Source organism: Aptenodytes forsteri, unplaced genomic scaffold (assembly GCF_000699145.1).
Source record: "Aptenodytes forsteri isolate BGI_AS27 unplaced genomic scaffold, ASM69914v1 Scaffold96, whole genome shotgun sequence".
NCBI classification, from domain to species: Eukaryota; Metazoa; Chordata; class Aves; order Sphenisciformes; family Spheniscidae; genus Aptenodytes; species Aptenodytes forsteri.
This window is the reverse complement of record NW_008795029.1, coordinates 1,902,764-1,926,725: the sequence shown is the minus strand read 5'-3', so window position 1 is coordinate 1,926,725 and position 23,962 is coordinate 1,902,764. Positions and strand designations below refer to the sequence as shown.

Below are 23,962 nucleotides of genomic sequence, written 5' to 3'. Positions count from 1 at the left end.
GGGGGGGTGTTTAACATCCAACCAGAAGAACCACTAACACTGCAATTTGCACTGGGCCTGATACTAACATACCTGTCAAGAAAGCGTAACAGAAGAGAATAACACACACTCAAAAGAAAAAAAAAAAACCACAAACATTTTCCATCTCAACTAAATTTATTTCTCCAAAATTTACAGAGTCATTGTCCGGCCTAAGAAAACTAAATGCTGTGCTTTGCTCAATAATTACTGTCAGTATCTTTCCTATAAACATTCATAGCTCACCTCATACATGTATTAGCATTCTGTGCTAACACTAATCATTCTGGTATAGCTAAGCAAACAAGTTACAACATAGTAAACACAGGCACAGCTTTGTGATGTTTTAGCTACTCTGAGATACCTTATCACGTAACATGCTCTGCTTGTGCAATATATGTAACAGTTTCCTTTTCTTCTAAAATCTTTAAGGAAGCAATGTGGGTAAAGGCAGTTCCCATTACTAACCAGCACATCAAATCTGAGCATTCATTTCCTTCATGGCAACTCTTTCATACAGCCAGTTATCCTGAATTTCCTCTCAGGAAAGACCACTACTGCTACATCATAATCTCAGATTATCCCGTATTTTTCAGCTTCTCTTTCTAGCTCTTTCTTCCTTTCCTTGAATATCTAACTTCAGAGCAACTGTACAAGCTAGTATTGCAAACATAGTTATCTGACATTAGAGAATATTTTAATTTAGAACAAAAATCCATTGATCTAAACATCTAGTGTCTATGGATTTTGTGAGAATTAAAACACAAATACATAGAGAACTTCTTTCCTTTCTTCTGTTACCCAGTTTGCCGACATCAGATTACAGCAGACTGAAGGCATTTATTTAATCAAACCCACCATTTCCCAGGAGCTCTCCAAATAACGCATCATCAAAAATGGTAACACCCAGCGTTGCCCATACAGAATTTCTAACTAGTTGCAGTATTTTCAGCCACATTCGAGAAGAAAGAAGGGTGGAGTCATACTGTCAATGCCAGAACATTTTACAGAGTATTTTGAAAACCAATTAGATGTCCAGGATTAATATTTTGTTCACAAAGAGACTTTAATCAAGAGCAAGTATTTCAACAATCCTATCCTGATCTTTTTTAAAAGAATTCATTATAACACTGACAGAAAACATTCTGAATTTGAGCTTGCAAGACAGCAAGTTCTACTAGTGCATTTTAAAATACATCAGGGGAAAAAAAAAAAGCACTTTTATGTTTTAACCTCATGCTCAAAGCATAAAGGCTCTTAAAACATTTCTGAATTAGGAAAATCTTAAAGTGATGTATATATAGTTGCCAGGAAGTCAAGAAAAATGGACAGTGAAAGACTATCAACTCAAAAAATGTCAACCAGTCTATAACGAAGACTAGCAAAAATGAGCAGGGGCACAGGAGTGCAACAGAGATTGTCAACCCATACATATAACCTAGATGAAACTTCTCATAAACACACACCAGAGCCATTCATGTAACTCCAGAGCTTTGTGGTAAACGGCACTACGTTCCTGTTTCAACAAGGACAGCAGAACAAAGGAAGTCCAACCTCAGGACGCAGTGGCAATGTGCTTTGATACAGAAGGGAGGAGAATTATAGAAAAGCCCTCTCTATCACCTTCAACAATACCCACAAAGCAGAGATCAGTTGAGAATAGAAATGTTCATAACAAATTTCATGGAAACAACCAAGAAAAGGGGAAAAAAAACCCAAAAGAGCAGCAAAATGAGAACAATGGACTTCAAGTAAGAAGAATTCAGTAAACTTAAAAATATGGGTAAAAAAAAGATTCCCACTAGTGACAGTGTAAAGGAAAAAGGCTCGTAAGACCGACAAGTCCTTTAAAAGTCAGGGGCATCTCAAAGGAAGAACAGGAGAAGTAGATGCAAATTGACATAATCAAATAGCACATACTACAGTGACCTCAAACACACAAAAAGAAGCAAAAGTAACTAGAAAAAGTCAGGCCACCAGTTGAAATACAACTAACATGGACATAAGGGTAGTAGCAACAAATATTCCATAGCATACATACATCAGGAGGGAAAGCTGATCTGCAACTCAGTAGGGAAGAAGAGTTATTAACAGACATCAAGAAGCTCTTAATATGTCATGCTTCCTTCTACCACCCGCCCATCCTCATTATAAAAAGGTCAACTTCAGACAATTCAAACACATACCTACACAGGCATAAAAGCAGGTTAAAACTAGTATTTTGATAAATTAAACAGTACCTGCTGTGCTGATTTGGCAGTAAGAGAACTAGCTACATCCATGTTTGAAACCGCAGAGGACAAGTGAAGTTCCATAAAGTACTGGAAAAGGCCAAACACAGTAATTGTCTTTAAAAAAAAGGAGGAGAACAGAGAAAGCTAGAGACCTACGGGTCAGTCATTTTAACTTTGTAATAGTCAGTAAATGCACAGAAAACAAAAGCAATGAACTCAACTTCCTGAGAAAGCGAGAAGTGCAGGCACATATTCCCTTTCATAGAAGCAACTGAGCATATGAGAGCGCGCTCCAAGAATGCAAGAAGTCTCGCAGAAGCCAGAAGGAGCAAACCCTTGTAGCACAAGGAACATACCTATACAGCAGAGGGAAAAGAATAGCTTAGCAGAAAACTTTTCTGATGTTGAGAAGTGAAAGTTAAACCAGGGACTGGAAGCAGTTCATCTCAGCCCCCAGGAATCAGACAGGGTTGCAAGGACTGGCAAGAATCAAATTGCACTTGGGATTAACCTTGGCCCCACAGCTTGTTGGCTTTCCTATTTAGGCAAGTTACTTCACCCAAGTGGAGTATTCTTAAAAAAACAAGAACAACCTTAATTTCAGTTGCCGGCAACTTTTGGTTCTCTTATGTTCACTGTTAAAAGCTACTCCCATTCTGGAGCCTAACTGCTGACCCAGGTTCCAGTTTCAGGAGTCGAAAGAGATCAAAACTGATGAAATCCAAACAAGACCTCTGCAGCCATGTGTTAAATGAATAACGATGGGACAAGATAGTCATCATGGCTGAAAGAGACCGCTATAACACTACAGACAAGAAAAAAAACAGGCTTCAGGAATTGTTTTTCAGGATAAGCTACGTCTGAGAGATCTCTGAAGAACATTAAAGCTAAGTCTTACATCATGACTATGCTTAAGAGGATCTAGTTGAAAATGACAACGAAGTTACAGATCTAAGACTCTAGCATTCTGCAAAAATGGACTGTAGATAGCAAATCAAGGAAGAAAATAAGGAGCAAGCAACTGGAGGAGAAAGAATAAGTTTAAAAATGGAGTTTTACCCTCACAACTTCAGTTTGCAATCATGCATCTGTATGGCTGCCTAAAAAAAAAAGTCATGCCAATGATTTTAGCATGGCCAAAAAGATGTGTGTTTTCACTGGAGCTGTGACAAGGGAAAGAGTGGTAAAGGTTCTCAGAATCCCTGTGTAGTTTTATCCTACTAGGTTTATCCCCAGTCTCTGAAAGCAAGCAGAGACAGTAAAGAGAGAGACAGACAGAGAGAAGATGTCACCCATGTCAAGGTCCCAGTGGATTAAAAGGCAATGTTAGTTCTGATAGTCAGTCATGAAGATGACATTTACAGAGGGCACTTTCACTGTATGAAGTTCAAAATAAAACCTCAGTGGAAGAGTGAAGCCTGTGTAAAGAAAAGTTGAAGGCACATAAACAATAAAGAAAAATCACAAACACATTGTCTTTCAAAAACTGTCTCTAACTTTTAGTACATTTCAGTAGAATTGGGCATTTTTCCTGCATTTGTTTGCTTCTAAGTAATGGGACATGTTTAGAGATTTTTTTGGTGTAGTTGGTTGTTGGTTTTGGGGGGTTTGTTTCGGTTTGGTTTTTCGTTGTTTTTAGAGATTTGCAGGAAATCTCTCACTATTTAAACCCAAAGCACCAATTCAAAGTATGTCAGCATCAGAGCCAAAATCTAGCATTCTAGGAATTCAGACCGAGGAAGTCAGAGCAGACTGTGACAGAGACAGACAGACAAGCAAACAGAATGGGGGAGTTTTCTGCCTGCTCACTGTTAATTCAGAAGTCCCAGACCACTCTATATAGCAAACTGGGGTGAGGGAGTATGAGTTCCTGAGCATTAATGATGACTGTGAATGAAGTTCAGTAAATACAGTCAAGCTTAAACAAAAAGCATTACACTTTTTTAATGAATCAACCAACTATCAACCTCTACCCAAAGCAAGAATTTGCACAAATATGCTCTACTTCAAAACTCACCATTTGATTTTATTTCTCGTACGTAGTTACTTGGAAACCACCCTGTTTTGCCATTTAGAGTTCCTTCCCACCAGCCTCCTTCTTCCACTCTTGTAACATGAATAATATCTCCTTTTGAAAAAGAAAGTTCATCTTCATTTGTCTGTTGAAAATTAAATTTTGCTCTCACCACCAACTGATGGTTGCTGTTATCTGTCATGTCCTAGTAAGTGAGAATACAAAGAACAAAAAGATCACTTTAGAGATTTAAACGATTATTCCATGAAAAAACAGAAGTATCCATGAAATGGAAATAGCCTCTCCTCCACACACAACACTCCCCACACGTTTTTACTCTAAGCATTTGTAAGGGATGATTTGCCATTTCCAGTGTTTCGGTCATTTTTAATCTATGGATTTGTACCAGTCCAGGGAGCGTACCGTCTTATTACAGCCCCTTCAAATCAGAAAGGGGTGACAGAGCTAAAATGAGAATCATTCTTACTCCCTCAAAAAAACCCCAAATTCTATTTTCTATATATAGTATAAATTGGAACTGCCTTTGGCAACTGCAAAGAAACAACAGCTTTACATTAGAGAGGTTTTTTTTCTAAAACTTTCCAGGCTGGGAGGAGAGTGGAACGGAGTTGGGTTTAATTTAATTCTGGAACTAACAAGAGTATATGCAGCTTAAACCCCCCCCCCCCCCCCCCCCCCCCCCCCCCCCCGTAACAGATCAGGTTGGCAGGTTCCACACCTGAATGTGCAAGTCTCCATGGCCTGCCAATAGAGAAGGACAGTGTTTTTCCACAAAACCTATGAAACAGTTATGCAATTTACCTTGAGTAAGTACTCACAAATCATTTGCCTCAAGTTTAGCAAACAAAGCGGCAAGTCTGCAGCTTTTCAGACTTGCAGCTGTCCATATATATATGCTCATCCCCTATCACAGATGTGCAGGCAGATTATTGCTCTATTTTAACAACTCCATGTTAATAGCTGCTACTTAGAAGTCTTTCAAATTAATGATGTTTGAATTCGGCATTTTGTTCTTGGATGTCAATTTTGAATATCTCCATCATTTAAGCATTTCATGAGAGTTAGGACAAACTTTTATGCTAAAAAAGCTAAATAATTGGACGGCTTTAAATAATCTAAATACAATCCCTTGCCCTGGAACTAAGAGAACAGGACTATACATCATGTCTGTCTCTATCATAAGTAAGGATCAAAACCTGCATTACTAAAAAAAGTAACTTAGTGAGAAAATGACTGTGTAAGCAATCCTAGTCAGCTATCCAGGTAGCAGAATTTCACCTACGTGTTGTCTATATAGTTGAGATGATTAAAAGATGTACTGCATAATGTCGCTGGGATCATATAACACGTCAGCCTAAGTCATATCCACAGCAATCATGTTACTGTGTCATAACTCAATTTAACAATCAGACTTTTAGTGGCTGAGAAACTGTAGGAAAATGGAGGCAAACAATTTTGAAAACATGCAGAAAACCCCAAGATTCTGCAGGTCACAATGTTCGACAATTAGACCGGCACATTTTCAAACAAGTGCCTCTGCCTTAGTCCTCTGCTTGTACATCATGTGCTTTCATCCGCTATGACTGCTCAACAAGAGAAAAGGTTTTGCCTTAGTAAACGGTAAAAAGCCACAAAATAAGCAGCAACATTGCACAGTGGCATCAACCACAGTCTCTTTACTCTGCCAGGATGGCTCTCCAGTAGAGGAAACTGAGTACAAATTTGGTGAGAACAGTTCCAAACTGATCACCTACAGCAGCAAAACCAAACTAAGAATTTCCCAGGTTTGGCCACTAGCTCTCTTTCCCTCCTTTCTGCACTTCTCTGCCCTTCTGCAACTTTCTGCAGAGCTGCTCAGATCACCAAAGTGATAGAAATACTTAAAACTCTGATTACTTCAGTAATCCAGCTAACAGCTAGTCTCACAAACAGCTGCATCAGCAAAACTGAGTGGGTGGTGAACAGCGGAGTGGGAGCTGAAATTAGTGGCCTAGGGCAAGAACTTGCAAGGGCTCTGCTACCAGAGAACACACATCTAACCACACCTAAGAAACCTTAAGCAGAGCACTGTGTTTAAAGTTTCACACAGCAATCACCACTTAGTTCAAAACAGACTCCTTCAAGCATAGAAAAAGCAGTTTACAGTAAGGATCTGAACCCTCCTTGCAAACCTTTTAGTCACTAAAAGCACCTTTCACCACAGTTAGTTTCAATACAGTACTCCATCCTGATTTCAGCTGTACTGTAAAACAACTGCCCGTACCACTTATTTACCTGAAGGCTAGTTGAAGGATTCATCTTGAAACATAACAGAAAACAGGAATAACTACTAATACTGCCAACATTAAAAGTACCACCTTTGCTGAGGTTTGAATATCCTTCAATCATCATCCCTAAACCCAAAGACATGGAGAAAATGAGATTTTTGCCTTCAAAAAAGCAAGTCCTTATACTGAAAAGTAAGAAATAAATCCAATAAGACTCCACTCCATGTTGTCTGCATATGCAGTAAGTGACTAAAAAGAATAATTAGAAGTTCACAGAAAGCTGCATGTATTTTGGAACATTGTAAGAAAAGCTGCAAAAATAGGATGTCACAGGCTTGAAATACAGAGGCGAAAGAGAGGGAACACAGTTTCTTTGCTACGCTATTGTTTACTTATAAATCTTGTCAAAAGAAAAAAGAAAAAAATCACACCACAGCATGTTTCATTTCTTCTAGAACTTACCAAACTCCGATATTGTCCCTGAAAGAGTTTTGAAGTTCTACTGTGTAAAGACTGGGATCCCAGAGAATCAAAAGATTTTATCCGATGAGATGAGGGACGTGCGCATACAGAGTCACTGCCCAGCCCTATGTCTGTAGGAGAGGGAAAAAAAAAGTAAATGTTAGAATTTGAGAAATCTGCGTATCACTTCTGCTTACTTCTGTAAAACTCACTTGCTTTAAGCAGATTTGATGTATCTGTAGTTGCTCAATAATTCAAGATTAAAAAAAATTATAGTAATAAATGATCTGAAATCCTGAGACGCTGGCAGTTTCTTCCCCACACAGACAGGAAAACAACTTGAGCTGTTTAGGAAGAGGAGGGTTAGGGTTGTATTTCTCCATTCCTACTCACTACCAGTCTATTTAAAGGTAATTAACCAGCATCATTTTAGCTAGTGGCCAAGAATTTTGAATGTATAAAACTTGCTTGAAGTAGAGCCAGCCACATCTGTTTCCTAGCTCTTCCCCACCACCACCACCATCTCCTTCTCAATTAAAACATTCCTTCCACTGTCTTTTTTCCTATGTTCCTTTGTCTCATCCCTTTTTTGCCAACTAAGCTATTTCTTCTTTGGAGGCAGAGGGAGGGATAGGAGGAGTAGAAAGGAAGAAAGCTGCTTGCTCAAGAAAACAACACTGCCCCAAAACCTCTCCCTTCTTTCATTTTTCTCTGCTCTGAGAAGCACACCCATTTGCAAGATGTTCATCTGAGGGGCAGCATTACACGCTGTCAGGGTGCCACCGGGGTCCCTGTGGGCTGGGAGGCAATGAGGGGGTGGCAGGGCAGGGCTCATCCCACCACCCCAGCCAGGAGCAGGGAAGCTGGACACTGGGGCAGCCCCAGCCCCGGACATCGGGCACCTCCCTGGGAATGGGGTGTCAGCCCACCTACGGTGGGGTGTCCTCATGTGGATTAGCAGGCCACAGCCAGACAGGGGCCGGGCTGCACCGAAAGCGGCTCCTAAGGGCCAGGGTCAGTGCTGGCCATGGTCTCCCGCAGCGCTGCTGAGAGCCTCTCCCCAGCGTTACGGTGGGACACGGGTTGCTCCTGGCTGCACCAGCTCCCCCAGCCCTCACAGCCAAACCCCCAGGAAGGGGATGGTCCCAGGGCCCTTGCACAGGTAACGTTACAGCAGACAAACATTGCTCCTTTGCATGAGTATGCAAGTCATTCCTTCTCCTCGTGTTTTCCCACATACAAGGAAATCATTCAGCGAGCATCTGAGCTTCAAGGAGCCCCAAAAGCAATGCACTATTTTCTGTCCCAAACTTAAGATGTTTTCACTAGACTACACAAGCACCCCAACTGCTCTCCTGGTTTTTATGTCAGTTACTCTCTTTCCTAGTAGTTTGCTTTGCCTCCAACGCTCTACCTCCATCAGAGGTACACGCACACAACTACAGTCTCTCAGTTACTTTCAGACTAAAGCAGACAACAATTATGCAATCCTACTTATTTTTGGTCAAAGGGAAATACACACGTAGGTGCAGTTCCATGAGGAGACTGGTGAACAAAGCATATCTACTGTTCCACATCAAACCTGAAGGGAGAATTCGATTCATCTTAACTGAAAAGCCTTTCAACTTCAGCACGGCATCTAACAGCAGCCGAGATGCAGGAAGAGGGAAAGGGTTTTAGATGGACAATGAGCACAGAAGAAAAGTGTTGACAAAGGATGCTCCAAGTCTGCAGTGACTGAGCAGAGAACACCTTCCTCAGGTGCATCTTTTTAAACAGTCTTTGTCATCCTTCAAAAATCATTATCCTTCAAAAAAACTACAAATATACACACCCTAGTCATCAAGTAGTGCAATATTAGAATTATTCATATTAAGTTGCGTATTTTGTATCGATAGTATCATTACACATTCAAATCATAAAAGACCTCACACTTTGCGAGCCTGCTTTCCTAAAAGCATTTGAAGGCATTTGTATAAATACAAACACTAGTGATTATAGTCCATTACAGAAAGAACTTACATCTTTGTTTTCACCGACTGCTGGGAGAGAAATGAGAATAGATCATAGCCTTCATTTGTAAATCGTAACTTTATGGCTAATTCTAATGCTCCCAAAAACTTTAAAGTTGCCATAACCATCAGTAACTAATAGCACTTCAGGGATATAAGTAACCTGAAGCATCTCCATGTCCAGTTTGCTAAGTTTCCTATCTGCAGTCAAGTCGAAGGACAGACAGACTACCAAATCCAGCAGTATACCTTGACACAGTTCACCTAGGAAAACAGGATCAGGCTGACTCATGGCAGTGCGTTCCAGCCTTTGGGCAACGCTAAAACACACAACCTAGAAATTGTTTAAGTGTGGCCTGATTCCCAAAATTTTCTATTTCACAACAGCAGATCTAATACACTAACACAAGAGCACCTTTTGAGGCTTGAATTAGAAACTGCGTGTGTCTGAGCTGAAGAGAAGGAAAATTATTACAAACAAACCACACGCAAATTGCAAGTATTTTTACCAATAATATCTGAACACTTTTAAATGAATTTGAACTTTTGATAGACTTAAAAGGCTTGCAGGCCCCATGTATCCATTAAAGTTTCCATTAAAATACCAAATAAACATGTTCAATGAATTTCTCAATGGGACTATTGTCAGAAAAGAATTCAACTCTGCTGCTAAAAACTCAAGAATCTTGACTGGCAACACAATGTGCACGTTTGACAAATACTAATTTGGTAGATTTCACAGAAGCTTCACACTTTATCCATCCATCCATCCAAAGACTTCCAGGGTTTGTAACACCCTTTCTTCTTTTCCACCATTATCTCAGCTTCCCTATACCAGTTCCTCTCCCCTTATCTGTCTACAAACAGCAACTAGTACCTTGATCCTACCCCTCCTGAACTTAAAGAATTTGATGGAGCGTGAGCATGTGTATACCTGAAATTCTTGCAGACCCAGATGTGGATCTGAAAGCCACCTTCCAGTACTACAGTAGGGAGACAGAGTCTAAAATGCTTTCTACACAGTCACCCAATTAAAGAAAATTGTTTGGAAGAACGGTTGGTCAGGAAGATTCATGCAGCTCTGCTTGCTCCTAGGAATGAGGCAACACCACAGTTCGCATGTGGTTTTGATTTTTGGTTTCTATACCACCATGCCCTCCCATGAAAGGGATCAGCCTATGTCCTTTCCAAGGCCAGCTGCAATTGTGGCTTTTTGATGTGGGTATTAATCTATTGATGTCTGGACCAAACAGCCGCACTTTTCCTCCCCTTTAAAGACAGCTATGGTCAGTGTACAGCAGCTTTAAAGACGTACTGAAATGGTTTACATTTGCACTTGCAGTTAAGATGAAAGGCAGTATCTTCAACTAGTGTAAGTAGCTTCAAAGTTGTCAATGGTATTACTCCATGCCCATTCATTAGAACTAAGAATTTGGTTGTAAAACTCACTCCTAAGGGGTGTTTTCTGATGCAAGGAGAAAAAAAAAGCCACAAAAAAATCCCTGTTGTAACAGACCAGAGGAGTATTATAAAAGCGACAAGATACTTACTATTATTAAACAAAATAACACTGACCAACCACTGACTTTTCTATTATCTTCCTTTTCCTCCCCACATAAAAACTGACAAGCATGGTCCATTTTTAAATAATACCCCTCTCTCACCAGACTCTAACCTGATAACCATTACTGGAACTTGCTGCTGACAATGTAAAACCCCAGCACAGAGCAGCAAAAAGGGCCACCAATGTTAGCATTTCTTGACTGTCCTGGGGTCCAGCTGACATTGTTTAGTACAGCCTCACCTGACAACAAAGCATGGACACCTCTCACCTGTGTGCTATTTCTACAGCACTCTCTTCCTCCCAAAGAACTTGAGGTAGGAGGTTTGTAACTTCTAGTTGCTACCTCAATGAAACATACATGGATAAAGGGATCAGAGATGTTGCCTATCCTTTTGTTACTGTCAAGAAAGGACAGTGCTGGGGAATGGGGGGACAACATGACAAGAACATTTGCAGAAGTGTTCAAACACAGGAATGACAGAGTGGGCCAAAAGTCAACCTTTAGTATTTCAAACTGAAAAAAGGAAAAAAAAAAAAAGATGGGGCTTTTTTCTAAGAATTCTTGCCAGCTAAAAGGCTAAGTTTCTAAGAATTCTTGCCAGCTAAAAGGCTCAGCCTTAGCTCCACTGCAAAGCTTCCTTCTGCAGAAGAGGAGATGAGAGAATCCAGAGAGACCACTGCCAAAGTCGTAACAACAAACTGCAACAAAGAAACTCTTCTAAAACACTGCACATGTTCATTTTATCGTGAGTACAGCAACAGGTATAAATATACATTGACATAAGTTGAAGGTAAGGTAAACAAGCACCGGGACAGAGTAGAGTCTACTTACCTGCAGTCACCTTATTTAAAGCCACGAGAGAGCTGAGAACTTTGCTGAAATTCTGTCCCTGATACAGGTCATTTGCATCAAAAGTCTGAAAACAAAAGAACTTACAATAAGTCATAGAAACAAGCCTTTAAACTAAGCATGTCTATGCTATCACGCAAACCACGACTGTAGAAGCTATTGTCTGATCAAGGTGTCAGTCTTTCAGTGGCTGTCATGGACCAGTAAAACTGTGGGGATTTTTTTCCCTTTAAAAAAAAAACACAACTCATTTTTAAACAGAAAAAGAATATAGAAATGGCTGCATTTGAGGAAAAAAAATGAAGAACAGAAGCTAAAAATACCAAGTGTCATTTAAATTACAGGAAAGTTGAATAAAATGTATTATCAGAAGAGAAAAGCTTTCCTCAGACAGTTTGGCCAAAAAAGTTACTGGGTACCATTACTCTTGGCATACTCTTCTTCTTCTGTAGCAGCTCACAGGCACAGTACCTGATTGTTCATAAGATATTTTTAAAATTACTACAAATACTTTAAAAAGTACTACAACAACGTACACGCTATCTCTTTATTCTACAAGACACAGAGGAAGGCAGCATTCCTGAAAATTAATGAATTTTACGAAGAGTGAATTTGCTGGATAGGTTAGATGGAGAATGAGGTTTGGGAAAGGGAGGGATGAAAGCTGGGGGTTATTTTATTTTTTAACTGCAGGAGAGAGATCCAAATCTCAAACTACCTTGTAGAAAACACTCCAGTGACTTTCAAGCGCTGGGTGATGACATTAAACATCTGGATTTTCAGGGAGAAAAGAGGAGATTTAAAAAAAAGAGACCCATAATAATTGCCTGAGGTAATGGAAACACTCATCCAATCCACTCATCTCATGAAAATAGCTCTCCCAATGTTCTGCACAGGTTGAAAGGAGTCACAGTATTCCCTTGTGCAAGACTAGAAAGAGGACAATAAAAGACAGCTATTACAGTTGTTCCAACTGATTTAAGAAACAGAAAGAGATTCAGTTTCCCCGCAGTGTAGCTGCTTTTATCTAAAAAGTCAACAAAACCCTGTTTATTTTCCTGATAACAGACCCATCCCACAGGCACTATCAGAAAGTCTGTACCCCAGAAAGCAGCCTTCAGAGGCAGGAGAGGGAAAACCTGTATTCCCAGGGAAGAAGATCGGAAGGGACAAAGGAAGGCCGGGAAGAGAAACAGGGAGGCTGATTAAACCCAAGAGAAGTGAAAATTTTCATGAAAGCTACCTAAAGTAACCACAGAAGGGACTGCCAGACCACTTGTGACTGGTTATGTGATCTACTAACAAAAAGGTAGAGCAGATTTGGGAAACATTTAATGACAGTATTATTCAGTAAGAAAAAAAAAATCTCCCGAAGCACAGTATGAGGTACTTGCGTATGTTAACAGGCACATTTTTTCCCCCTCAGACCGAGGATCATCTCTGGTCCCAGTGAGCAGCAGTACTACCTCGGCTGTACAGGTGCTGACATTTCTCAAACTCGGGTAGTATGTATACAGCTCAGAAGAGCAATGCCACAAAACAGATGCAAAAATCAAGCAGAGGTGAACACTAATACACTCCAAGCAGTTATCATTCATAAAATAAATCAAATAACTATTTCACCAAGTTTCACTGGACTACAGAAAATCTAAACACTACTCATTTATTTGAAGCTGTAAGGAGGGACCAGGGAATTGCCTAGATGTGAATTTTGTAGGGTTTTTCTGAAAACATGAGGAAGTATTATTGTGCACATAGTTTTTAAAAAGACACTAAGCAAATAAGAAATTATCTTATTTTGTACAAAGAGACTAAAGATGTGTTAAGTTTTATTAATAGCAAAATTTATAATAGAGATGAGAAAAGATAGCAATAAGGTGACAGCAGAATACATAAAAGCAAAACCAGACTGGAGATAGCATAAACACTGCTCAAATTGGGGCGGGGGGGGGAAGCTGTTATGGAACAAGAAAGCATCAGGAGTGTAAAATTTTCACTGTTAGCGATATGCTTATTGTGGTAGCTTTTAAACAAGCAAACGATAAGTATGAACAGAATCACAAAATAATGGCTCTGATCCCAAAAAAGGAAATAAAAGAGACACTCGTGCAGACACCAGAACTGGATCAGAAAGGTACTACAGGGGAGAGAGAGAACTATTAAAAAAAGGAGCGTTTAAGAAAAAGGTTAGAAACTATAACTTAAACTTACAAAAAAAAAAATCCTAAATCCACTTCAAGCTCACCTTCATTCTGGATTCTGCTAGAGCCAAGAGCTCTCCAAAGTCAGGCTAACTGGAGAACAACAGGATGCGAGGAAGCCTCGTTTCCTGCTATGCTGAGACTATAGGGGATACCAAGAATGATTTGATTGGATCATCCCAACACGTACAGTGCCATAAAAAAGCCTGTATCCAGGACACACATCCAGTCTGCTGCTTCACAGGAAACAACACAATGGGAGGATACGAGAAACGTTTGCTTCCTTGCGATTTTACATAAAGCAGTTCTGACAGGAAGCCACCCTCAGCACGCTCATGGCCTATATGTTCATTATAGCATTTGATAGAGGGGGAGGGGGACATGACACCCTCCAGACAGATTTTCTCCTAACTTAACAAAAATTTAAGAATAAACTAACCTGAGAGATAAGTGTGGAAAAAAGCTTAGGTGCTCTAAAGTTTTGAGGCTAATTCGTTATGAACTCAACTACTTGATTATAAAAACCTTGTTTCAAAAAACCAAACCAAAAAAACCCACCCACAAAAAAACCCCACACAACAACAAAAAAAGCCACTCGCACCCTTCTTCTATTTTAGTGGAGGTTTGCTCGTTTCACAATACATTTGAAAACTCTCTGACGTAAGTAAAAGCATTGACACACTTTAAGAGGGGCTTCCATGGGACTGCCAGAGAAAACAATCTGGTCCAGGTTTCAAGAGAAGTCCAACTTGTATGTGGACTACCATCTTCATTCTGGTATTTACAGACAGGTCAGCTGTGAGAACTGACTCTTTAAAGAAAGAGTCATTCAGTAACTTCCCTATCCAATGTCACTGGATGACAAACATCCCCCCCATACAACGCCCCCAATTCCGTGACTGCAAGAATCAAGGCTGAATTTTGAGATCCAAGTATCAAGCAAAGTTATTTTTATATTACAAACTATTACCACTTAACAAGGTCTGCATGCTAAATTATCTTCTATAATACTAGCATAACCCACTTTTCAAATCATGTCAAAAGCACAATGTGAATTAAAACTTGCACATGCTTACAACAGCTCTTAAAACCTAAAAATGCAAACACTTAGAAAGATATTACCTTGGAAATACTGAGATTTGTCTTTTAAACATTATGTGACAGGCATATATAGCATTAAACAAGGCTTTATGGAAAAATAGTTCCAATACACCCTTGTTTTCCAGGCAAACAACTTTTTTAACTCTGCAGAGACTCCACCTGTGATGAAGTTTACCCTCTTGTTCATCCAATCCTTATCTTCCACCAAGACAGTCAGATAAAACATTAGTCAGGATGCAAGTATAAAACCTTCATAAATCACATCAGATGAGGACCCAGCCAAGCCAAATCTTTTAAACTAAATAAAATACCTTTGTTTTAAATTCCATAGAATTGACCACCTGCAGATATGTCTTATATAAGCATTAACATGAAGCACACCTATTAAATAAAGACAGACCAGGACTGTCCTCTAATTAGGAGCCTTACACTGGAAACACTTTGCAATTTATAGTTAGCTGGAAATCAATGAACATCAAACTGAGCAGGCTCATCCCCACATGCCTCTTATTATCTGCCTGTTTTCCTGTTCTTTTAACATCTTTCTCACATTCTTCTGTTCTCTCCTGGATTTCAACATCTGACACATCAATATCCCAGGCAGATACTGTATTCTAGAAGCAGACCAGACCAAACTGCCTAATAACAAGGGGTCTTACGTGATCTATAACACTACGCATACACTCAAGAGCACACTGGCCCTGTCGGTCACAGGACACTGACTGCCAAAGCCTGCTGATTGCCTACCCTGACCCACATATTCTGGCTTCCCTTTCCACACCCCCCACCAATTCCCAATACACAAGCCTGACTTTCCATAACTATGCCTCCATTTTTTGCCCCTAGGATTTCAATTGGCTGCAAACTTTATTGATAACAATTTTATGACCTCTTCCAGGTCATTAATGAAATATTAAATAACATGGTTGAGTACCAATGGCAGCAAATCCCCTATAGCAAGGTATACACTGGATAGTCATTCCACATTTGTAATTGTATTCAAGCCTATTAATTAGCCAGTTTTTAAATTCATTTCATAATGAGCCATATTGATTTTTCCATCACCGACATTTCTTAAACACCAAATGAAATGCCTTAGAGATCCCTTTCATCCACACACTGGTCGTTCAACTACCAAATCCACCCTCTCATTTTAAAACAAGAATGACTTCTGCATGCATCTGTTTAAACTCCATCACATTCAAAATGGCCACGGTAATACAGTCAAGGTCATTTTAAGTCATCTAAACCACTAACCCTGAGTGGATGGAGACTTCAAATGGTGTTTATGATCTAATAGCAATAAGGAAATAAAACTAACATAGCAATGCTCATCCCTCATACCCCTGCAACAACCAGTACCTACTGAAATTGGAAAAACATTAACTGAGGAATTAGTGAAAGGAAAAGGAAATTTGCAAATAAGGTTGGGAATATGCGTGGTGAGAGCAGACTAAGGCATACAGTAAGCCTGCAGCAGCATTCTTTTCTTCAAATCAGTAAGTTTCAAGGCCTCAGGTATCCTTTATACTATTTTATTCCTCCCTTCTAGCCCATTAAGTCAGAAGCCAGTTATGGAGGAAATATTTTAAATTAAGGTATTTATCCTGATAAAGCAAGGTCTACAACTTGGGGAGGGGGGCCCACACGGAATCGGTGGTGGTTCAGCCAAGCTTCCAGACACACACTTTTTCTTCAAATGTGTCTTCTACCAGTCTTAATTTGCTTGTATCCTTAAACCACCCAAGCATCAGTAAGGCTGTATCTAACAGTCATAGTAAGAAAAGTTCATATATTGGTTAAGAGTAAAATAGAAAGGTTTTTCTTAGCAAGTATTTCCTTGCTAGACTAGTGCCTTGAATATACACAGGTACAGTATTCCCAGTGAATATTAACATTTTAAGCATCTAACAAAAATAGATGACAGCTTTCTTTACAGCATTGCACCATAAACTGCAGCAGCTGAGAAGCTGACTTATGAGCAGCCCAGACATCTGTGCAGCACAGATAGGGCTGCCACTGCTAACCTCACCAGCCAGCCCCAAAATAAGCTGTAACCCCTAGGCTGCGTGTACTAAACTGGCAGGACACTTTCCAGCTCAGCTTGGTGGCCTCGGGCCCCAGCACAAAAGATTACAAGAACATTGGCTTGCTCACCCAGAGGAAATGAAAGGAAATGAGCAGGGCGGCTTGGCAAAGCACAGCATGACCACGTGCAACATGTCACTCCACCTGTTCCTAGTGCACAGGCTGCAGCATTTTTGGCCATAGGAGCATGAATAAACAAGTGGTAGGAAAAAAAAAAAGCAACTCACAGTTAGAAACAGGTGACCTTCTTGACAAACATTAAGAACTCCAACACCTCACTTCGTTGCGCCACCACCCCCAGCGTATTTCTGCCCCTTAGAGCAGCTGGCAAGGGGAAGCCACGGAGGCCATCCACAGTCCACCTTCCCACGATGACACCTAATACGCCCAAGATGGAAAAAAGGTCCCGTAGGTAAGCCTACACGCAAAGCATGAATTTCTTCATTTATTCTCACATTAGGTCAGCTGAAAGTGGAGCTGAGTCTCATTCAGCTATTATGCAGCAGCTGTTCCTCGAGCCGTGAATTATCATCTGAAAGCTGCGGCAGTAAAAGGAGAGATAAGAAAAGCAGGGAACTATGACAACTGAGAGAGGAAGGGAAGGGGGGAGAAGAAGAGATGATTACAAATGTTCTGGAAATCTCTATGAAGCATAATGTTGCCCAAATCTAGTATGCACAGCACAAGGGAGAGCTAAAAAAAAAATTAACTTCTGTTTCAAAAATTAAAGAGTAAGACAAGAGGAAAAGTTTGAAAATAACTGGGAGAACAGACCTGCAGCGCAGGATTTCTGTGTGATTTGGTACCAGTTCACACAAGAAATTAAAACTCAGTGGTAAAGAATATATAAAACTTAAGATGAGATCTGGAATAAATTTTACTGCTCATCTAAACCTGTTACTCAAAAGTAAAAACTTAATCGTACTAAAAACACCACATCACCTAGAAAGCTTTATTTAATTCCTACAGCTAGTAATACTTTTAAGACCTAACATCTTATCTACAAAAACAGGCACAACCAGCAATAAAAATGCATATGGAAGTTTGTAGTGTCTATGTGCACATCTGCGTGCACATGCATGTATCCAAACACACATTTATGACACAAATCTGAAGTGGACAAAGGTTAAAAGAAAAAAACAAAAACTTGTTGAGTTTAGAGTCCCTGAAGATGTACTAAAGTTTTCCAGCTCCAAGAACTTTTTGCCCAAACCAGCTGCATCAAAGCACTAATGATTCTGCAGATCATTAACTTCAAATACTACATAACATTTTACCTAAGCCACTGCTTCAAAGTCAACATCTAAACATTGCCAAAACTAAACATATACAACTTATTTTTCACCAACCCCAGCAAAAATGGCATGAAAAAAATCTACACAAAGAAATACCAGATTCCTTTCTGGAGATGAACTGTACGATTTCTGAAGCTTTCCAAATTTGTTTATTTTTTTAGAATGTAAACACAGCAAGTTAGCATCTTCAAATTAATTCTTTAGTAAGAAAGTCGTAGAATTTGGTATTTTTAACTCTAAACTTCTAGTAGTAGCAAACCAAGAAGTAATTTAAAAAACAGAAATAGAAAGGTTAGCACTGCCTACACTTGTATAAGCATGTAAGGAAACATAAGCCTGTTCCAAATTTCTACCTGCACAGCAAAACAAGAACTACATCTCACACCTTCATCCTAAATCACTTCCAAATTGCTTTGTAGATTTTGACTCTTATAGATGATACCACACAGTGACAATCTCAGCTGCCACTGAGAGAGAGACATTCAGTGGCATACAGTATTAATACATGATTGAGTACTAAGGCTTAAGGAAGCTCACACTCCTGGAACTACAGGCAAAAATAAAAGTTGTCGGAATGAAATTACCAAAGATAAAATTTGATTGGGACACTGAATTTGAGATGCCTCGGTACTTGCCAATGCAACAGGTTACACCTACTTGTTTAGCCGGAACAAAGCAATTGCATAAGCACCTTCTAGTGCCAATGAAGAGAGGCACCTCGACAGGGAAACTTGGCCAGAAACATACCCCGAGGAAGATTAGCCCAGTAAAACTCACCTCTCTTTCTGATATACACAGGCAAGAACTATGTAAACTACCCTCCTAAAATAAATCAGGAAACACAGCTGTGGAAATCCAGGCCAAAAAGCATGGGGAATACTGCGTGTAAGACAGACAACACACAGGACAGAAAAAACCACAAAGTACATGCTTGGAAATAAATACAGACAGCTCTGCTATGAAGCAGAGTAAGCACTCAGTGATAAAAATGGTGAAAATTAATTTTTGGCTAATAAGTACACAAGCCATCACAGACTGCCAGCGCACCTGATAAACAAGGACATGGTTAAATAGTTACACGTTCTGGGGAAAAGCACAAGTGAAAGGTGAAGGATATCCGACTGAACTATAACTGGCTTTTCTTTCTAAAAATAAGAACTGAAAGCTCCGCCTTATGCTTCTGCCAACGGTCCAACTCCTACGAATGAAAGAACCAAAGGCATTTGAATGAGGTGTAAAAATTAGACCCAGGCACTTCACTCGTCTTGGAGTACAACGTCCACCTGCTTAGATGAAGGCCTGTTGTACAGAATAACAATGATACATTTGGATGACCAAGACTAGGTGCTCGGTTAACTACAAGTTAAATTAATTTCCTAAATTTGCTGATGGGTTCTACTTAATCTTCTGTGCTCTACTAAGCCAGCCATGGACCCTCGCAATGCTCCAGACGTCAAAGCTCAAGTCTCTGCACTGACAGAACCACCTTGCAAGAAACCAGCAAGAAGTTTCTCAAGTGTCAAAGTATTTTTCTTCCTGAAAGTTATTGTGTCATCTGACCCTGTAATGAAAAAAAAAAAAAACCAACATATACTTCTACAGTGCTTATCAGCATAGATATACAGAAAAATTGCAATGTGTCAGTAACCTTTTGCTAAAAAGAAGGCTCCTGCTTTCATAGCATTTCTTTTAAACACCACAGATGACAAACTTATTTAGCACCAAAGGGTGTGAGTGGACTAGGAGCCAAAACTGCCATGGGGATTGGATACAGTGCCACAGCTAATAAAAAGGCTGGCCCAAGTTTCAGAAACAAAAGCAACAACAGCAAAACCCACAGAACTAACAGGAGACTTTCCCAAAAGAAACAGGCTGCAGAGAAGAAAAGCAGCTTCTAGGTCCTGCTTTTTCCCCCCCCAAGAACAATACTAACACCTACTCCAGGATCATGCCTCAGAGTAGACGCTTATACTTAATGAAACCAGTTTCTTCTTGTACGAATAGTTCATTAAAGATCCATGTAGCAGGAGAAAGCCTGTGAAGTCAGTTTTTAAGCCTTTCTATGAGACAGATGCTGATAATTAGTTTGAATCAGTTTGTCAATAACTTGCAATTACAAAAAAAAAGAAATGGCAGATTTTGGTCTTAAATTCAGGTGATGTCTGCAACAGTATCAGCTGGTCACGTTTGCAAGACTGATTCCCATTACATGTGAACAACTGCAAGTCATGGGAGTGGCTGGTCACTTGAGTGGCCACACTTTTTTCTTTTTTTAAATCACAGTAGTAAATCCTGGTTTTGGGAAGCTACTCCTTCATCCCACAGCTTCTGCTACTTCAGACTCTGTTGGGCACCTATCCTTCCACCACCCCATTCAACACCACCGTGACAGAGCAGCATGAAGAACACAAGCCTTCCTGAGTTCCAGTTTAGAGGGTGTCTCTCATGCCCTGAAGTACTACGTAAAGTTCACAGGCAGATATCCACCTTCTCCTCCATAATTTATAGATAAATGTCATACTTGCAAGCAGAGTTACTGTAATGGAATCTGCAAACTGTTTCCCATCTTAAAGTATAAACATACATTATGGCTCCATCATTTCATACAATTTCTTCCTGACTTTTCTTTTTTCCCCAATAATAAGTTAGAAAGAAACAAGTTAGGAAAAAGCTTTAATGAAAGAACAATGCAAAAAATGACTCTGCACAAACGCCAGATGAAGACTTCATGCTAACTGAAATTATCGAGAGCACTGAAAATGAAGACTGACCTCAAGCAGCTCACACGTAGCCACGGCAGAAATCAAAATGACAGGACAATGACAGTCTCTTAAGACTACCAAAACAGGCTGCCCAACCAGCCTGGCCAGGGTCTGAAAGCAGATCCTGAACATAAACATTCAGAACTGAATCATCTCTGTGCAAGGTTTTACAAACTGCCAAGGGCTGAACTCATTAGTGACACACTGAATTTTTTAAGGCTCAGAATAAACCAGTTCCTAAGGAAGAGGGAGTTGATATATTCAGGAAACTTGCAACTAGGTTTCAAACATTAGGAAGGGAGATGTCTCCTTTTGGAACACTTGAATTTTAGATTTATTTTCTAAAATAAAGAAGTACACATCAGCTAAACTGTGAACATCTCCATACTCTTACCTAAAAACACAAAAAGGATGGCTTGCCATAACTGATTTCAGATGCCTTCTGTCTAGATACATGTTCTGCCAACATTTCTCAACTAATTTCTGTAGTATCAACTTAGTTTTAAAAGCCATGCTGTATGGAGTGAGAAGAGGCCTATATAATGCAGCAAAAGCTTAATTTATATCACGAAAAATTTTGGGAAAAAAACCCAAACAAACTAGGAAAACCAACTTCTCTAGGTCCAAAACAGGTAGTGTTACCTGCAATTCAGCTCTCCCTTTGCAAAACAGGGAAAATAGTAGCTAAATACCAGTTTAAGTCACTACTATCAAATCAAAGTATCACAGACACATAGTAAGATTGCTGAGACAGACTTCTTGTTTTAAACAGGAGTGTTCATAGACACAGACACACCCAGAGCATGTCAGAGAGCAAGAGTTGGGGGCAGGGGGAAGGAGTCATCTTACTGCAAAAGGTTTTGTACTACATGAGGTTATCATCTGCCCTCTTAAAATAGCCTGCTGGCTGGTCTACTACACTACCACGTGCTCTAACCACAACTTAAATGCTATCACATGCTCACGTTTCATCTGGAACAAATGTATACAGCCAAGTGATCAGATGATGCACAGATTCAGTATCAATGGAGAACAAACTACAAAGCACAAGCCACAAAAACAGCCCCACTGACCTCAAACACACTATTTCACCTACCGCTTATCAGCATGCTTAGGAGTCTCATTTTGTTGTGTGCACACACTTTTTTAAATAAACATATTAACAGAAGAAACAGGAAAATGCTTGTAGCATTAAATATGCATTAGTAGCTGGAATAGAAAGACTGAAGGGGAATTGCTATTTTAAGATTTCTGGCATGGGTCAGAATTTGGCTAAGCATGATTAGATGCATAGAAAAAAGTGGGAGAGGGAAAAAGAAAGACAACAGAAACACAAGAAAGAAAGGAAAAAAAAAAGGAGCGTTACACCCTTCTGGTACGAAGGGATTTATCAGAAATCATATTCCTTCCTGAATATACTGTGGAAAGTGCCAAAAATTAAGAAAAGGCTTACTGAATTTCCATAAAGCCTACTGAAGCTTTCATTTAGAATTACAAACTGGAAAAAAGTAATTCCAAAATAGTTAGCAGAAATGAACAAGCCCCCAAAATCAAGATTTCAGGTTTCAGTTAGATCAGGGTGAATTCATTTCAATACTTCCATTTTAAAAATTCACTGAAGAGCACAAAACTGCATGCACACCCCCTGAGCTACAGCTCCTCCCAAGCAAACCCTTTTCGATTCATAGCTTACCATTTTGATTTCAGCCAGTAAAAATACTGTTAAAAAGGAGCCTAGGGCTGGATCTCTCCCTCTCTCCCAGGCACCTGCAATAATGTGATCCAGGATCCTCCACCATTTATAAAACCCATTTTGAAAGAGCAGGCACAGGACTTTATTGCAGGAAGCAGGGACGAGGCTCTGGTGACTGACCACTCCTCCTGTTGCAGGGCTAGTGGAGCTGCCTAAGCAGCAGCAGGGCAGCTGGAGGGCCCAGCATCTTCGGACGAGGAAGAGAAAACTGAAGCTAATTTAATGCAACAGCCTGTAACTTGAGGGCATTCAGCAGCTGCCAGGCCAGCAGCCAAGTCATCCCTATGAAGGGAGAGGCAGACACCTAAGGGCAAGACACGTGGCACGGGTCTAGGTAAGCCATTCCCACTCGGGATTAGCAAACCCAGAGATCAGAGCAAGCTTTCAGGAGGGAAGTCTCCCACACTCCCTTCTCCCACACCACCTCACATGCCTTTCACTCAGGGGGTCATTAAACCCCCACAGAAATTCAGTTCTAGCAGCTGAACTGGCAGAAAATTAATCCAACAAGCAGCAGGAAGTTTGCTGCAAGTTTCACAAGCCAAACCAGTTCAATACCGGACCAGATTAGCACCTGCGCCAACTCATGGGAGAGAAACATCTTGCCTGTCAAGGGAAAAAGATTCACTTGAGGTGCTGGGAAACATCACAGGTGTTCAGATATTTTCCAACAGGAGAAAAACAAACAAACAAACCACCCCACACAACTTAGCTACAGTCCACTCCCACCCCAATCATCCAGCATCACGCTGACGTTCAGCAGTAAGTTTCTGTAAGAAATTCAAACTTACGGTTTATGGGAGTATCTATAAAAATTTCCACATTCCAAATATTAATAAAAGATGGCCTCCAGCAGGTTACAAGCAACAACAAAAATGAAATCCACACCAATTCTGCTTATTCATAGTAATGCCTGGGGACACAATCCGAAAGAAATGAAGATAACTTTTCCAAGAAACTAGCTATTGAAGAATTTTATAGTTCTGATCCATCAGCTGATAGGCTACATAATGGCCTTGGGTAGCCAAGCTGGCAAGGGCAGCTAGAGGTGTTACTATAAGCAGCCAGGCCTAACAGTCTATCTCAATTCCTCCTTTTCTCCTAAATATTCTCATCTCCATAGTCCAGGATTCTTCTAGCCTCATGCCATCACCTTCCCCGCTGCAGATGTCCTAACTTCAATGCCCTCATGCTCCAGCCTTCACAAAACAAGAGTCCTAAATCCAGCCTCTCACTTGCAGCACATACTACCTCACCAGCACTGCCTGGGCCCTGATCTGGTGTCCTGATCCAGAAGGCAGGTCCTGGGTTTCCACAGCA

At 40.2% G+C, this 23,962-nt stretch overlaps 1 protein-coding gene across 4 annotated transcripts in view; it reads right to left on the bottom strand.

The window, feature by feature from the left end:
- Positions 1 to 22,828, bottom strand: part of ARHGEF7 (Rho guanine nucleotide exchange factor 7) — an 88,048-nt gene extending 65,220 nt beyond the window's left edge. Inside the window, exons 1-4 of one of the 4 annotated variants that reach the window (XM_009276065.2) lie at positions 22,583 to 22,828; positions 11,425 to 11,509; positions 7,017 to 7,147; positions 4,270 to 4,471 (exon numbers count right to left, since the gene is read on the bottom strand). In XM_009276065.2, the coding sequence (XP_009274340.1) occupies positions 4,270 to 4,471; positions 7,017 to 7,147; positions 11,425 to 11,509; positions 22,583 to 22,585 (421 nt within the window). In that variant the 5' untranslated portion in view covers positions 22,586 to 22,828. Of the gene's footprint in view, positions 1 to 4,269; positions 4,472 to 7,016; positions 7,148 to 11,424; positions 11,510 to 13,687; positions 13,735 to 22,582 lie in introns of those variants that run through there. The other 3 variants (XM_009276064.2, XM_009276068.2, XM_009276066.2) reach the window with 3 other exon arrangements.
- Between the last annotated feature and the right edge of the window lie 1,134 nt (positions 22,829 to 23,962).